We start from the raw sequence: 14,384 nt of genomic DNA, 5'->3' as shown, positions 1-14,384 counted from the left end.
GGTTTCACCATGTTAGCCAGGATGGTCTCGATCTCCTGATCTCGTGATCCACTCGCCTTGGCCTCCCAAAGTGCTGGGATTACAGGCAGGAGCCACTGGGCCTAGCCAAAATCAATGTATTTTCGTAGAAGATACCTGTCAGGTTGTAGATGCCAAATGTCCACAGTGGATCTGGGTGTGGTAGCACACACTTGTAGTCTCAGCTACTCAGGAGGCTGAATTGAGAGGACCACTTGAGCCCCCAGGAGTTTGAGTCCAGCCTGGGCAATATAATAAGACTCCACTTCTTAAAAAAAAAAAAAAAAAAAAAAAAAAAAAAAAAAAACTCACAGTGGGGACCAGACAATCAATTAAAAATGAAAAACAGAACTCAAACCAATAAAAAATTAGTAAACTGAGTAATCCATGTTCCAGGCACCTGGGATGAGCAAGGCCCCTCTGCTTAGACCTACATTGAACTCTGGGCTGCTGGCAGCTCAGCAACAAATTATTGTGTGCTTTTTTTTTTTTTTTTCAGCAACAGGATCTCGCTATATTGTCCAGGCTGGAGTGCAATGGCATGATCATAGCTCACTGCCACCTCAAACTCCTGGGCTCCAGTGATCCTCCTCCTCACCCTCACAAGTAGCTGGGTCTACAGGCATGTACTACCATATCCAGCTAATTTTTAAGCAATTTTTTGTAGAGACAGTCTCACTATGTTGCCCAGGCTGGTCTTGAACTCCTTGGCTCAAGCAATCCTCCTTCCTTGGCCTCTGAAATGTCTTGCTTCTTGCCAATTTGGGGAGGGGGGTGTTTTTGTTTTTGAGACAGGGTCTCACTCTGTCACCCAGGCTTGAGTGCAGTGATGTGATCTCAGCTCACTACGGCTTCCACCTCCCAGGGTCAAGTGATCCTCTCGCCTCAGCCTCCCAAGTAGCTGGGATTACAGCCATGCACCACCACATTTGGCTAATTTTTTTTGTATTTTTAGTAGAGACAGGGTTTCGCCATGTTGGCCAGGCTGGTCTCAAACTCCTGGCCTCAAGTGATCCACTCCCCTTACCTCTCAAAATGCTGGGATTATAGGCTTCAGCCACCATGCCCAGTCATTTATCCCAAATGGACAGACATGAGACCCAAACCCCTCCCCAGAAGGGGAAGCCCTAAATAAGCCTGGAACGTGGGGCAAGGGACAGGCTGCCGGGGGGAGTACACTGCTGTCCCTAAGATGAGGCCCCCGAGGCAGATTATGGGGAAGCCCACCAAGGTTCCATCTTCTTCCACCCAAAGCCAGACCTCCCAGAGCCAAGCCTAGCATAGAGTCGCTGGTGGGTGGTGGGAAGTGCGGCTACTCACCAGGAGACCACAGGCTTGGGTTCCCCCTGCACACGGATGCTCATGATGACATCTTGGCCTTCTCTTACTGACTGGTCCATAAGTGAGACCTGAAGCGGGTACCCCAAAGTGTCAGGGAGAGACAGTCAGGGCAGAGCCTTGGGTCCTGGGGGCTGTGGAATCTGAGATGGAGGCCTCTTCCACAGCCAGACTGAGACTGGCTCTGGGTAAGAGCGTTTAAATGAGAGCCAAGTTCCAGGTCTTGGTGCCTAAGCATGGCCCCAAGAACAAGGGGTCACCCAAAGGATCGGGGACACACAGGAGGCTGGGCCCCAGCCTCAGGGGTCTGACCTTGAAGGTGGGGGGTGCCTTGGAGCCAGTGTCAGAAGAACGGCGGTTCTGGCTGGGACTGGTCTTCATGGTGGGGGTTCGAGGCCAGGTCTCCCCAGGCTCTGGAAACTCCTCTGGAGGGCTCAGGTACTCCTCGTCGGAGGTGATGGGGCTGCTGAAAGGGGATGCAGATCCACCTGGAGAGAGACAAAGATAGCTGCCAGGGAGGAAGGCTCGCAGAGAGCCTGGGAGAGCTGGCTGGAATGTCGCCCAGAGACCAGGAGTTGCGGCAGCTCCCCACAGGCCAGCCCTGCCCGGACTTCACTCCCAGGCTCCTGTGACCCCGCCCAGCTGCTTCCCTTCCCTGAGCCCCTGGAACCTTGTCTGCCACTGGCTCTGCCAACACCGACCCTGCTGATCCTCCCGGGAGGGGACACCATAGGGAAAGGCCTGGGACAAAGGGTTCGGGCAGCAGAGGGGCCACTCCTGAGCCTGGCGGGAGAATTCCACTGGAGCAGGGAACCCACATTCCTGACATGGACTAGTGGCCTAAACTACCAACTGCAGGCTCTGAAAGCAGGGGGTGCAGGTCTATGGAACCCTGGAGCAGCATGGCTAGGATGCCCATTTCTTGGGCAAGCTGGGCCTGGTGCAGAGGAACACACACCACAGACAAGACACACCCTGACCTCGGTCCAGGGCCAATGAGGTGGCACCATCTAGCCTGCCCCTCCCCCTTTCCCTTCTCAGCTTCCTGCCGTGCAAACCCCAGGGGCACCTATTGGCCACAGCCCTACAGCCTGCACCCCCAAACGCTCGAGGGATATAAAAACAGAGCTGGAGTCATCCACAGAAAAGGGCAGCTCAGCCTGGGGAAGAGGAGGGGGGCACCAGAGTCAGCCTTGTGGGAGGGGTGTCCCCAGGGCCCTGACGCCCTCCCCTGCAACTGGCCAGGGGCCCAGTCTCGCTGAACTGGCTCCTATCCGACTGCCAAATACAGACATGAAACTGCCACAGCCCCCTGGCTTCTTCCCCAGGTCCCCCCACCCCCAAGCCCTCAGCAGGGCTGTACCCCAACTCACCCCGAGGCTCTGCACACAGACGCCCAGCCTGTGCCTGTCCTGAAGGCTCTGCCCTGGCACCAGGCCCTTCTGCTGCCTGCCCACTGCCCACCCCAGCCTGTCTCCCCAGGGAGCAGGAGCCCAGCCTGTCCAGCCTGCCCAGCCCCACTCACTCGGCTGACCCAGCTGAGGCCCTACACGGAGAAGGCCCTGGGGGAGGGGAAGGCGCCTGAGGAGGGGAAGGAGGAGGTTGGATGGCAGGCCGGCAGGCAGCTGGCTGGGAAGCTGGTGCCTGCCGAGACCACAAGCAGCCTGGGCCCTGGTGCAGAGGGGGAGGAGAGGGGAGAGGGGAGGGCGGAGTGTGGCCGTCTGGATTTAGCCACTCTGCTCACTCCCAGGCCCTGGGATCTGTCTTTCCTCTCCTTACAGCTTCGGACCCTGACAAGAGCAAAGCCCGCTCTGTAGCGCCTTGACTCAAGGTGTGGGGCCTCCGTCCCCGAGCAAGACAGGGGAGGGGTGGCACTGCACTGTGCCAATCGAGACGCTTGCCCTGATCCATTTGTTCTGACACATCCACCAAAGGAGGTGCCTGTGGGAAATGTTCCCTGTGTTGCCCCTTGCTCTGATGGAACCACCAAGATTTCTGATGTGGGAATGTGCTAACAAGTCTCAAATACTGCAGAGCCAGGGCATACCTGTTTTCTTTGGCCCCGAAAATCAGAGAACTGTCAAGACCTTTGCCCTCCTTCCCAGAGGTGGCGGAAGAATCTGAGGGGGCCCAGAATCCCACCTCTGCCCCTTCATCCCTGCCATGGAAGCTCTGGCCAGCAGCCACCCCAGGGCACTAAGCCCACATCCAGCCTTCCTACCCATTCCCCCGGGCACCTGTTGGCAACTTGCCCACCACCCATCAGCCCCGCTAGGGAGGACAGCGGGGGCTGCCTCCCCCAAATGGCCCCTCGTCATGAGCACCCATTTGTATCTGGGTTGGGGAAGGGGCTTGGACACGGAGCCTGAGAGAAAGGGGCTGTTGAGGAGGGGTCACATGTCCTTCTCCCTCTTCCTATCGCCTCACCCCCCACAGGGACACATTCCCAAGCCATGACCTGTGTTTCCCAGCATGGCCAGTGAGGAAGGAGGGCTGGGGGCTGGGCAGAGGAGGGGTCCATTGTTCAGGGGGGCTGTCTTGAGATAGGGTTGGGGAGGGAAGTCAGAATGGCATTTGGTGCTTAAGGCAGCTGATGGCTGAGATCACAGGCATGGCCCCGCAGGTGGGCGGTCCTACCCCTCTGTGGAGCCTGAAGTCCTGCCCCAGGGTCACCTCCAGGCTGGACAGTACTGAGGAGGCTCACAGGCCCAGGGACCAGGAGCGGAAGCAGAGCTGAAGACCAGATGGTCAAGGTTTGCAGGGAGCCTCAGAGACCCCTGGTGGTGGCCAGGGGAACATCATGCTGGAGGGCATCCAGTCACCAAGCGAGCCCCTATCCTCAAGCCCCTTGGAGAGAGAGACTGTCAGAGCAGCCCAGGCCTCTTCCAGACAAGGCAGTAGCCCCTGCCCCTCCACACCTCCAAAAGTGAGTGACCAAGGAGGCTGATCAAGGATTCCTGAGGCTCCACACCAGAATCTGGTGCCACCTAGTTTTTTCCCTGGCCCCATAGCCAAAACCATCTTTGGAACCAGTCCCTGACATCCCAGTCCTGCTCCACCCACAAACCCAACTCTCACTGTGGGAAATACAGTTACATCAGCCAGGAAGGAGGGGGCAGGTGCCCCCCTAAACCTAAGAGGCACATACACTCAATGGCCCTGAACAACCTGCCATGGAAGTACCGCCCCTTCACCCTGGCTCCCAGTCCCCCACGCAGACCCAATGCTCATGTCTGCCCTTCCAACATCACTCTCAGCTCAAACTCATTTGATGAAAATACTGGCATTAGGAAGCACACAGGGAACTCCCTCTCCTCAGACCAGCACATCCACCGGCCCCAACAGTTTCAGTGTCCCCTGATGTGTTCTCACAATAGACAGAATTGCAGCCACTACTGCGACTATCTAGTACATAAAAGGTGTCACACACGGCCCTTTGCTTCAGGGCTTCTCAGAATGATACTTGACCTACTCACATCAGGACCACCTCGGGCTCATTTAAAATATAGATTCTTCAACCTTACTCTAGCCTGCAGAATCAGATTTTCTGAAATGAGATGTCAGGAAACTGCATTTTAAAAAGCACCCCAGGTGACTCTTAGGTACATGAAACCTTAGGGACCACTGCTGACCTACATGGGAGGAGGACAGCCCTAAGAGGTGCCATCACTGAGCCCCTCATCACTGGGCCATTCAACCTCAGAGCAGGGCTTTGAACCTAGGAGGTTTGGCTCCACAGCCTGTGTGCTTCCCATGGCATGACCTGGCCTTCCATCTTGGGCACAATCTCTAACTCTATGGCAGTGGTTTTCAAAGTTTTCTGTTTATCAGAATCACCTGGAGGGCTCCTTAGACCACAGAGTGCTGGGCTCCACCCACAGAATTACTGATTCAGTAGGTGGGGGCTGAGGCCAATAACCTGCATTTCTTAGGAGTGCAAAACGCTTATTGGGAAAAAAAAAAAAAAAGAATCTGCATTTCTAACACAAACTCAGGTGAGGCTGATGTTGCTGGTCTGGGGGCCTCACTCTGAGGACCACTGCTCCATGGTCTTTTTCCCAAGCTCGCCTCATAGGCAGAGCCTCATGACCTTTGTGGCTGGGTGTCATGTCCAGCCTCACCTCTGTGAGTCACCCACGTTGTTCAAGGCCTTGAAAAGTCATGGGGGTCTCTGCCTACTCACTGCCACCTCACATGCAGCTCTGCAGTCCACACAGCCCAGCCCCTAACTGTTCAGAAGGGCCCCCAGGCCCAGCTGCCAGTGCTAAGGAGTGGCAAAGACACAGTCATGTCCTCAGGAGCCTTCCGGGTGGTGGGGAAGACAAGCCAGATACACATGCAACTATAAGAGCAAGCAGGAAGTATCAGGTAGCAAGAGAGCAGCAGGTAAGGGGCGTGGGAGTACAGAAGGCAGGAGATGACTTTTGGCTCAGGGAAGAGAGAACTGAAGGAAGAGGCAGTATTGAAATTGCAGTTTGCAGGAAAAAGGGAAAAATATTACAGGCAGAGGAAAGCGCATGCAGAAAAGTTTGAAGCAAAAGGCATGTGTGCAGAGGACTACAGCTCAACTGTCTGTCTATAAACTGGGTAAAGAAGTAAGGAGTGGGGCATCCACTGTTCAAGCACGTGCCTCCTACTGCCACCCAAGGGCCAGCCTCAGGCCTCTGCCTCCTTTTGCCCTATGGGTGCAGATGGTAGAGGCCACCCGAAGGTGTGCAGCCTTTACTCTGCAGGCAAGGTGGACTCCTTACAATTCTTTTTTGGTTTGTTTTTGTTTCTGTTTTTTGTTTTGAGACAGTCTCACTCTGTCGTCCAGGCTAGAGTGCACTGGCATAATCTCAGCTCACTGCAAACTCCACCTCTGAAGTTCAAGCGATTCTCCTGCCTCAGCCTCCCTCAGTAGCTGGGATTACAGGCTCCCACCACCACACCTGGCTAATTTTTGTATTCTTAGTAGAGACAGGGTTTCGTTATGTTGGCCAGACTTGTCTCAAACTCCTGGCCTCAAGTGATCCACCTGCCTTGGCATCCCAAAGTGCTAGGATTACAGGTGTGAGCCATGGACCCAGTCCATAAACAGTTTTTCTCCTTATGATTCTTGAGGAACGGAGTGATAGGCTGCAGGATAGCCAGCATTTGCCTGTGGCTTAGCCCTTCCCAGCTGGCCCTCCACATGCGCTGTTTCAATAAGTCCTCCACAGGCAGTTCTTGAAACGTCTGCTGTGGTAACCCCACTGTGGAAAAGTCAGGGAAAGGCAGGACATGGCTGGCCAGGAGGTGGGCATTTCCACAGGGTGCTGACATAAATATTTCCTCTTGGACTGAGAATGTTTCAGTCTTAGTTCAAAATGTACAAGCTGTCAGATCATTCCACATGGTCAGCCTGACCTAGCCCCAGAAGTGAAGTGATTAATTTTTCTTTTTCTTTTTTTGTTTTTTTTTTTTGAGACAGAGTTTCGCACTGTTGCCCAGGCTGGAGTGCAATGGCGCGATCTTGGCTCACTGCGACCTCCACCTCCTGGGTTCAAGGGATTCTCTTGTCTCAGCCTCCCGAGTAGCTGGAATTACAGGCGCCTGCCACCACATCCAGCTAATTTTTTGTATTTTTTGTAGAGATAGGGTTTCACTATGTTGGTCAGGCTGGTCTTGTACTCCTGACCTCGAGATCCACCCGGCTTGGCCTCCCAAAGTGCTGGGATTACGGGCGTGAGCCACTGCGCCCGGTCATGATTAATTTCTTACATATGATTATGTTAGTTTGCTCCAGGTGAGAAAAAGTGGCTGCAACAACAGTAAATGAGCTCTCCATACTTCTGACAGGCTGTGAGTGATGGCCTCTGTTCTAGGTACCAGCCTCGGGGCAGCCACCTGTCAGGCAGACCTATTTCTGGCAGACAGGAGGGTGGAGGAAGGGCTGAGTCTGGGCAAGGGGACCACACCACAGTGCTTTGTCAGGTGTTGTCCAAACCCCCATCAAGGACTGACGATGGGAGCCATGTGGCATCCTCCCCATCGGCAGCCACCGCCATCACAAGGGAGAATCTGTAACTATGCCACAGGTGGCCAGAGACCAGGGGCAAGAGAAGACAGGGACTGACATGGATGCCAAGGTTTTCTTCCTTGTTTTTGTTTTCATGGCCCCCAATAAACAACCTATTTTCTGCTGTGGTCATGTTGATTCTATGAGTGGGACCGGAATGTGCTTTGATGAGCTATATCCCCTGTCCCAAATGTCCTGAGTCAACTCGCCCTCCTCATAGACCCTCAGGAATCTCACCGAGTAGGTAGCCTGACTGGTACGAAGATCCTCACTTTGCCGCCAAGCAAACCATGACAAGCTAAGGTACAATGAAGAGGCCAAGGTCTTGGCTGGAAAATGTTAGAATCTTGGGCTCAAATATAGGAGACCTGTAGTTGAGGGCAGGGCTGGAGGTGGCAGGATGAGGCCCAGGCCCATGGGGCCTCCCATATTCCCGCTTCCTCCTGCCCAGCACCCAGAGGACCTCCTCTCAGGGCGCATAGTGGGGAAGCTGGGTGTGCTCACATCAGGCATGCAAGGAAACAGAAGGACCACAGCTGTGCCAGAGGTGGGGAGTCAATAGAGGAAGGAGAGAAAGCCCCCAGTTTGACCCACCCACAGAGGGCATCACCAGTGCCCTCCCAGTGAGCTCATGAGCTCAGTTCCACCTCAACCTCAAACTTCTTCAGAGCAACAGGAAAGGGGGTGGGATAGCGTCATGGTTAGGAATGCAGGCTTGAGAGACCGAGACAGTGCTTCAAATCATAGCTCCAGCCTCTAGCTGGCCCTAAGCTCCTACAGCTGACCATCCCAAGAAGGCAGCAACTAGCCACCTGAGACTATTTAAATGCAATTATTAAAATGAAATTAAATTTAAAATGCAGTTCCTCAGTCACCGCAGCTGCATTTCAAGTGCTCACTAACCAGTATGTGGCTAGGGTTACCATACTGGACCATGCACATATAGAGCATCTCCATCACCACAGAAATGTCTATTGATCAATGCTGCTCCAGACAAAACTGCTGGGATTACAGGTGTCAGCCACTGTGTCCAGATAGCAATTTGCTAAAGTTTTCCAAGTCTCAGTTTCCTCATCCGTAATGTGGGCATAATAATAGAACCTACCTCATAAGGCTGGATTAAACAAAATAATCCAATCAACACAGGGCCTGGTATATACGAAGCACTTAGTAAGTGCTAACTGGTCATGTATTATTTATTTATTTATTTACTTATTTATTATTTTTTTGAGACAGAGTCTCACTTTATCACCCAGGCTGGAGTGCAGTGGCACGATCTTGGCTTATTGCAACCTCCGCCTCCCGGGTTCAAGTGATTTTCCTGTTTCAGCCCCCAGAGTAGCTGGGATTATAGGCGTATGCCACCACGCCTGGCTAATTTTTGTATTTTTAGCAGAGATGAGGTTTTGCCGTGTTGGCCAGGCTGGTCTCGAACTCCTGACCTCAGGTATCCACCCGCCTCAGCCTCCCAAAATGCTGGGATTACAGGTGTGAGCCACCGCACCCGGCCTGGCCATGTACTTTTATTTGCACCCCACACTAAGTTTATTTGCTTCATGGGCAGTTACTTCCATCACCCTAAATCACTTGTTGCTGATAACATCCCTAGGCAGATTGCAAGTGCTAAATAAAGGCTGCTGGCCTGGTGCTAGCTCTACCTCACTTTCCTATCCACATTTTTGTCTTCTCATCCGTAAAATGGGAATGTCACCACCTGTCACATGTCCCTCCAAGAGAAATGTATGGCACAATGTTATCGCCAGGAAGAGATGTGAAAGGGCTTGAGAAAGTCGATGAGACTCTCCAAACAGAAGAAACTGTTTAGAGAGATGTAGCACTTGGCACCTAGTTGGCACTCAATAAATACTTGTGTGATGGATGTGGGCAGCGGTGCGGAATGCTTTGCTTTGGTTAAGCACACTTTTCACACTCCCTAGCCACCCGCCCCCATCCACACATCCGCTTTGGGAGAATGACTGTGGTCTCAACAGAATTATTCAGTGGGGTGGAAAGGATGGGAGGGAACTGAGGAGCTGGTAAGGACCAGGTCCTGCCCGCACAGACCCTGCCCCCTAAATCACAGTCCATGGGGCCGCATTCTCTAGTTATCCATTCCCTGGTTCCCATGGCTCCCAACCAGGAATTGAGATCTGTAGACCCTCAAAAGCAGGCCCTATTGGGGTGGACCCCAATAGGGGACTGGGCAGCCAGCCCTGGTTACCATAGCACTGGGCAGGGGGAGGGTGAGGAGTAAGAAGGGGAGGGGCAGGAGCAAGAGAGGGCGGTGGCTGCACGCAGGCCTCTTCCCACAAGACACTGCCCACTGCCTCCCTCTACCTACTCCCCAGTGGGCCCACGGGCAAACTGCTGGATACCCTCCCCTGATTCCACCCCTCACTCCCTGCAGACTCCAGGCCTGGGACCACCCCTTGCCAGATGTCTGTACCATCCCCAGGTTCCACCCACTTTTGCTGCTCTCAAGTCCACTGGCCCCCATCCAGTCACTCTGGACTAAACAGTGCCTTGTAGGGTAAGAAAGTCAGCTTGCTCTACACAGCCAGAGCCAAGTCTGGACCCACATGCCTGCCCCCCAGGCCCTGGGGCCCCCGAGCCAGCCTGACTTAAGGAGGTGCTGTCTTGCTGCAATGCCTGATGCAACAGACTAATGTGATGAAGGCTTTCTGGCTCCCCAGGGCAGAGGTGCAGAGATGCTGTGATGAGCTGAGGATACAGGGGCTGGGAAATACGGAGGGTCTGCAGGATATGGCCTTCCAAGGGGAGAGGTGGAGTCCCCAAGGCACAGGGTTTCACAGGGCTGAAGAAAGGGACAGAGAAAGATAAGGCACTTCCCAGATCCTCGTAGAAACCTGAGCTCTTGTACACAACATCACCCGTTAATAATGCTAACAACTAACATTTGTCTACAGCTTTACAGTTCATAAAGCTCGTTCACACATTCGCTTTCATCCGTGAGGATGGTGTCATTATCTCTGGTTTACAAATGAGGAAACTGAAGCTCCGGAGGTTCTATGCCGCAAATACAGAACTCCCAGTCAAGGGCTGACAGCTGCCTCGCCCCAAGTTGCCTTTCCAACCTTAAAAGGCTCCCAAATGGCCCTGAGCCAATATCGGGGCACCCCGCATCCCACCCCTCGCCAAATTTCAGCCCAAGCCAGGTATTGACTGGAGTCTTGGAGCCAGGCCTGGGCCCCCTCAGGGGAGCTGGGAGCTGAGTCAGAAGCCAGATCTCGGAGGTGATGGAAGGACAGAAGCATGTGGTGGAGGGATGGGCATGATTCAGCGGGGTAGGAGGGGTAGGAGGAGGAGAAAGCCTGGAAAATGGGCTCCTGGGAGGGATATGCAGCTAAGGAGGATGAAGACCTGCAGTGGCACAAGCCAGACCATGCAACCAAAGGCTCTGTTGGAGCACGAGACTGTGTTCAGACGCATCAAGAACTCCCTCACTGCTCAGGTGCTGAGGCCCTGGGATGGGCACACAGGCTCTGCCATCTTGTCTCCTGCAGCCCTTCGTGGAAGAAAGGGACAGAACATCGTGTGCTGTTCCCCATCTTGGCATGTCCCGCCTTCCCCGTGCCGGTCTAAATCCCAGCCTCCTTCAGGGCGCCAAAGTTTCTCAGCGCAGGCATCCCAGAACACTAAGCAACTGCTCGGATGTCCTCAGCACTAGATTCATCTGCCCTACACTGTCCCCCAACCTAGGTCCCCTGATCCAGGTCTGGTCACCCAGTGGGAACCCCCTTGAGGGTTGAGTGTGTTTTCCTCCTGTAACGCCCCCTGACCATCCCCACCTCCCCGAACCCCAGGCCCGGGGTCAGTGCATTGTCAGGCCCAGCAAGCTGAATGAGCTGAACTGGCCATGTATACCGACACTGATCCAGCTGAACCAGAAAGAAACTGGGCTGAATCCCAAAGAAAGTAGTCTGACACCAAGTAAGGGCTTTCACAAAAATAGAAAACAAGGCGGTCTCGGCACTGCCAGCCCCTGAGAAGTGCTCTTCGCTGTACCCTTTTTACGACTTCGGGTTCAAGAAAAGGAGGGGGGAAGTGGCTTGTGGCACTCGAAAGCATCTCTTTTTACTGGGAGGGGGGACTGTCTTACAGGGGAAATGACTTCAGAAGGCTCGTGGTGGCTCTTAAGCCCTGTGAGCAGAGAGATTCTTTTTCTGGGAAACTCAAGGACAATTTGCTTTCCCCACAGGACCCTGTTCAGGGAAATGCCATGGGAGGATGGCATTTAGAGGATAGCTAAAGACAAATTTCACTGACTTCATGAATTGGCCAGCCTTGTGTGTGCCTTGGGGATTTGGCCCCTGCCCTGAGGCCAGGGCCATTTAAAATGCTTTCACCAGAGCTGCTGACATCTAGAAGGGACTGCACGGACTGTGCACGCTGGCGGGGAGCCCGAGCTCAAGGCTGAGAGTGGGAAGGGAGGGGGATTGGGCCTGGGCCAGGGAAGAGTCACAGTTTGCCCCCACCCAGTCCCAGGGTTGATGGGCTCCCTACCGGGTCTCACGGTCAGTGAGGCGGCACAGGTGGCCTGGCCCAGCTCGTTGATGGCCGTGGCCATATAGCTCCCGGCGTCCGCTGCCCTGGCCTCCCTGAGCAGCAGGGTGTGCCGCTCACCCTCAGCCCGGAGGAGGAGGCGGCCCTCGCTGCGCAGCGCTGACCCATCCTTGTGCCAGGACACTGTGGGGAGGCACGGGGACCCGGCTCGCCACGGCCCACGGGCGCCCACCGAGAATCTCTCACTCCTACCCCACACACCACACAGGAGCCCAAACCTCTCCTCTCAGCACCCCAGGGAATCCAGAAAAGTCCACCCTCATTTCAGGAAGCCCAGGTTGCCCTCCCCTCTCTCAGGGGTCCTGGGAAATGTCCCTGAACACACACAGAAGTCAGGGCAGCCCCATGGAGGGGATAATTCCCCTCCTTCCCACCCCTCCCATGGGGGAGTCGGGGGGAACCTCCCCTTCCCTTCTCACACGCCCCCTCCCAACCTTGACCTCACCTTGGCCTAGTACTGGAGCTCACCTTGGGGCGGGGGGTTGGCAGTGACGATACACTTGAGCAGCACATCTGCCCCTGGTGCCACCACCACATTCTGCAGGGGGATCTCAAACATGGGGGCCTCTAGGGGCTCTTCTCCAGCGGACACATAGGAGTCATCCGAAGACTCTGTGGGACACAGGAGTAACGGGGTAAGGGGCCATGATCCCTGCAGGGATGACAGCAGGAGAGGGAGTCCTGGTGGCCTGCATCCTAGAAAGTCAAACCCAGACAGAGGGGCTTCCAGAAAGCAGGGACTGAGGGAGAACAGGGTCTGCCTCCTGAATGTCCGTAGGGAACAAAGGAAGTCAGAAGGAGCATTCTCAAACAGGTCAGGGCAGCCTTGACTCCATGGTAGTCTGACTGTTCCTCAACTTCATCCACAGTTAGAGCGTTGGCTTCTGGAGGAAGACAGGACCGCACTGCATATGTCTTTAATACATCAGCCATCGTGTATGGCGTACCACGCCCTGTGCAAGGCACTTGGAGGAGCACAAGCTTTCAAACAGACAGCACAAACTAACAGCAACCCAAGACTTAAGTAATAACAGTGGTGGCACAGGGCAACACGAGGTGAATTGTCAAATGTGTGAAGCCATCAGATTCACAAGAGTGAATGGTAGGCGGTCTGAGAGACCTACGAAGATCAGATTTGATTTCATCCATTCACCAAATAGTGACCCTGTACTCCCGGCATACTGAGTACTGTACGGGTACCAAGAACACGAGAGGAAGGACCATGTGGTCCCTGCTTACAGGAAGCTCATACACACAGAGAGATGACAAACTCCACTGTCATGGGTCTCTCTGGGCATTCTCCAACTCTGACATTCCGTAAGCTAGATAAAGGATGATGTATGTAGCCAAAAAAGCAGTGAAAATCCCAATTCTGCTGTTTTCCGGCTACAAAACCTTAGGCAAATTAGATCGCCTCTCTGAGCCTCAGTTTTGTTATCTGTAAGATGGAGCGGATAAGACTCTCTGAAACTGACATATAGGCTGAAGTGAAATAACATCTGTAAGGGCCTAGTTAACACAGTGCTGGCACATGGCTGTGTGTTTGCAATAATGGTGGCCAGGAGGATGATGGACAGGGGCCTAATTATCTCTAAAGATTCTGAGGTGGTAATACTTAAATGCAAAATAATTTTGATGAAGAAAAATACACACTAGTAAGTACAATGAAAGAGATCTTGGCAGGGTCTCCCAGGAGCAGCAGGTAGAGGCATCTATTCTGGAGGAGCAGTGGAAGTGGGTCAAGGACACCTTCCGCCGCCTCTCTCCAGGAGTGGGCCTCCAGTTGATGTGCAGGATGAGGGGTGGGGTGCAGAGTCATTCTCCTGTTGGTGATGTTGGTCACCACCCATGGGAAGGTTGGGAGACAACACACAGGCAGTCACTGTGTAGGGACCACAGTCAGCTCAGTCATGCAGGGTGTAAGCCTGGGTGAGGAGGCTAGAAGGGGAGGCTGAATGGCCACACATGGATCAGGGGATGGTGCCCGAGTGGGAGAGGCAGAGTAGAGTTTTGTGGCATAAAGCGTGTCTGTAACAGGAATTTGCAAATTATTTCAGACCATCTACCATCTCTCCCCAACAGAGGGATTGGGGGCATGAAGGGGAGCCTTAGGCTCCCACCAGTGCATCCCCCCCAGTAGTGGTTATTGATCCAACAGCCTAGCGGGCCACTGGACCCAGGGGAGCTATGGCGGGCATCTGGGCACCAATCTTAGCTCACAGCCTCACCCAGCCTCCATCACAACACTCACGCTCCGCCTCACCAGTGGCAGTCCTAGCACAAGGACTTTCACAATCCTTCACTCAAAGTGGAGCCTGTGTCTGCGCCTTCTCTGGCAAACCCACCCTTGCAGCAGACTAGCAGCCCCAGGCGAAACCCCCGACCGAACCCCCCCACCCCACCC

General features: G+C 54.2%; 1 protein-coding gene across 1 annotated transcript in view; it reads right to left on the bottom strand.

Moving 5' to 3' along the window:
- SPEG (SPEG complex locus) overlaps nt 1–14,384 on the bottom strand; it is a 63,780-nt gene that overhangs the window by 34,991 nt on the left and 14,405 nt on the right. Inside the window, exons 5-8 of the mRNA XM_011964694.1 lie at nt 12,449–12,832; nt 11,921–12,103; nt 1,669–1,844; nt 1,339–1,427 (exon numbers count right to left, since the gene is read on the bottom strand). Coding sequence (XP_011820084.1) covers nt 1,339–1,427; nt 1,669–1,844; nt 11,921–12,103; nt 12,449–12,832 — 832 coding nt within the window. The remainder of the gene's footprint in view (nt 1–1,338; nt 1,428–1,668; nt 1,845–11,920; nt 12,104–12,448; nt 12,833–14,384) is intronic.

The sequence above is a fragment of the Mandrillus leucophaeus genome, unplaced genomic scaffold, assembly GCF_000951045.1.
Source record: "Mandrillus leucophaeus isolate KB7577 unplaced genomic scaffold, Mleu.le_1.0 Scaffold70, whole genome shotgun sequence".
Taxonomy (NCBI): domain Eukaryota; kingdom Metazoa; phylum Chordata; class Mammalia; order Primates; family Cercopithecidae; genus Mandrillus; species Mandrillus leucophaeus.
Note: the sequence above shows the minus strand (reverse complement) of the source record. Positions and strands in the feature narration are given on the sequence as shown.